Raw genomic sequence first — 2,394 nt, 5'->3', positions numbered from 1 at the left:
CGCCACACTGTGCCATGCCGTACTGCACCATGCTGTGCCACACTGCACCACGCTGTGCCATGCCACGCCACGCCATGCTGCACCGTGCCGTGCCATGCCATGCCGTGCAGCCCCAACCTGCAGAGCAGAGAGCATGCCAGCTCCAGGACACTGGCTCCATGCCCGCCTCTCCCGTTTAGCCGGTCTCCTCTTCCCCCCGTTACTGCCACGCTGCTGGAAGTTGCTTTGGAAGCAGCTTAGAGGCTACGGGGAGGTGGCACGGGTCAGAAATAGATAAGAGCTGGGGAGACTCTGGTGAGTGAGGGGCCGCGGCGCTTGTCTGGGAGGCGAAGGCTGCTGGCAAACGCTGCTGCTAGCGACCCGGACAGGCGTTTGGAACAAATCTCCCGGGAAGCGTTAGCTCCTGTCACTGCGGGCAGATTTCCCAGCCCCGCAGCGGCATTCCTGCAGGAAGAGGAACAGACGATCCCCACCAAAACGATAACTTAATCGTCAGGATTTTGTGTTCTCACAGGAGAGAACTCTGTGGATGGCAAAAACAGTGTCACAGAGGAAAACTAGGCAAGAAAAACAGAAGAGCAACTGAGCACAATGCAAAAACGTGCAATCTGTGGATGAGATAAGCACGTGCAACGTCTGTGTCCGTTGACAGGAACTGCAGGCGCTGCCCCACGGTTCAGCTCCAACTCCTCCTTACTGCCGGAGGCCGTGTCATTTCCTAATTTCAGCATTTCTCATTAGCTTCAAAGAGAAGCAAAGGTGAGTCCTAACCATTACTGGTTTGACTCTGTAATTTTTCCAGGTGACACAGTATTTGTTGGACCAGTCGTCCGTGATGGATGAAGAAACTCTGTATGAAGCTTCCCTGCGAATAGAGCCCAARCTGCCTTCCTGAGTCTGGACCAGTGGCCGTGGATGCTAGTGTACACACGCTATACCATACTGTATATATGTTTGTTCATGTTGGACGCCCTAGAGTGACTTCCAAGTATGTGTTTCTCCAGGAAAACCGAACCTCTCGTTACTAGACCACAGTAGAACCTGCATAGAGTTTCCTGCCTCATTTAAGGTTTCATGCATAGACACTTTAGCTGGAGTCCCAGTTTCTTTAAAATGATGTTAATTTTGTCATTTGTTCTCACGGGGCGGGGGCTGGGGACAGCTGGCGTAGCAGGATTTACGCAAACCGCTCCGCGTCCCCGGCTGCGGCAAGCCGTGCGCCCCGCGGCATGCTCTCGCGCCCGCCGCAGCCAGCCGCGCGCGGGCCGGAGCAAGCGGATGACGACGCGTGTTCCCGCTCGACTGTAACACCGTGTGGAACAGCTTTTGCTCACAAGGATGATATCAACAGTTGTATCACTGGGCAAACTGTGTAGAGCAGTAGAACAGTATAAATTAAAGTCTACCCCGTTCTGTGAAGCCGCCCTCTCTTTCTCTGCCACCAAAGCCTGCCCCGGTAACCCCGCGTAGACCGGGTAAGGAAGGGCAGGGAAGCTCGCTGCGTGTGAACCGCACAGCTCTGTCTCTATTGCTGCCCAGAGTTCATTGTAAGTAGGGAAAATGAAAACGTATCTTTCACTATCTTAGCTGCATACTACTCATTACAAGCTTCTGTTGATATGCTCTAAATCTGTATACCTTGTGACCACTATCAGTAACATGATGTAGAATTAGAAAAACTGACCAAGTGTTTTTATTACATATACTGTAATCCTGTCTAACCACCTTCTAGCAGGAATATAGTAATGTAGTGCTTATTCTGTGAATATTACCATGTATTTTTTACATTGTACAGTATATAAACACAGTTTAACTTTAAAGTGGCAGGCATGCTCCACTATAACAAACAGAAAACTTTTGCTGTAAGCAATATCTTGTGGTATGAGAATTCTATTTCAAGCCCTAAAATATTTCAACTTACAGCTTGTTTGGAAAAATATTTCCATTTTTGTAAAAATATATGTTTCCTGATTACCTCTTGCTAATAAATCTATTCTATCTCAGGGTGAACGAGGACTTGTGACATTTTAATCAGCCTGACTTAAGCGATTTTAAGTGTCGGCTCTGCGGATGCTCTTATCCGCCGTGGCTCTTTGGGACAAACGCCGGCCCGAGCGCTCGCTCCTCTCGGGCTGCTCGTCTGGCCGTGCAGGGCTTCGGGGCAACGGGACCCCGGGTCTCCGCTCAGCGCAGGGCAAAACTTGGAGCGTTTCCAGCTGCAGGTGCAACAGCGGGGCCGCGACTTGCCGGGGGGCGGGAGAGGCGCTTTCGACCAACCCCGGCTCCCGAAAGGAGCTTTCCGGCACGCTTTCGCTACGTTTGCAGAGGGGCTCTTTGCTCGGGGCAGCGTCCGCTCCCGCGGGGCCGGGCCGGGCCGGGCCGGGCCGGGCCGGG

The 2,394-nt window shown here is 52.3% G+C and overlaps 1 protein-coding gene across 1 annotated transcript in view; it reads left to right on the top strand.

The window, feature by feature from the left end:
• LOC146597758 (ras-specific guanine nucleotide-releasing factor 1-like) overlaps window positions 1–1,716 on the top strand; it is a 30,600-nt gene extending 28,884 nt beyond the window's left edge. The window contains exon 22 of the mRNA XM_085301584.1: window positions 803–1,716. Coding sequence (XP_085157710.1) covers window positions 803–895 — 93 coding nt within the window. The 3' untranslated portion in view covers window positions 896–1,716. The remainder of the gene's footprint in view (window positions 1–802) is intronic.
• Window positions 1,717–2,394: the final 678 nt, after the last annotated feature.

This window comes from Rhea americana, unplaced genomic scaffold (assembly GCF_003343005.1).
Source record: "Rhea americana isolate MKP2758 unplaced genomic scaffold, rheAme1 scaffold_178, whole genome shotgun sequence".
Taxonomy (NCBI): Eukaryota; Metazoa; Chordata; class Aves; order Rheiformes; family Rheidae; genus Rhea; species Rhea americana.
The sequence above is the reverse complement of the archived record's forward strand: the minus strand, read 5'-3'. Positions and strand labels throughout refer to the sequence as shown.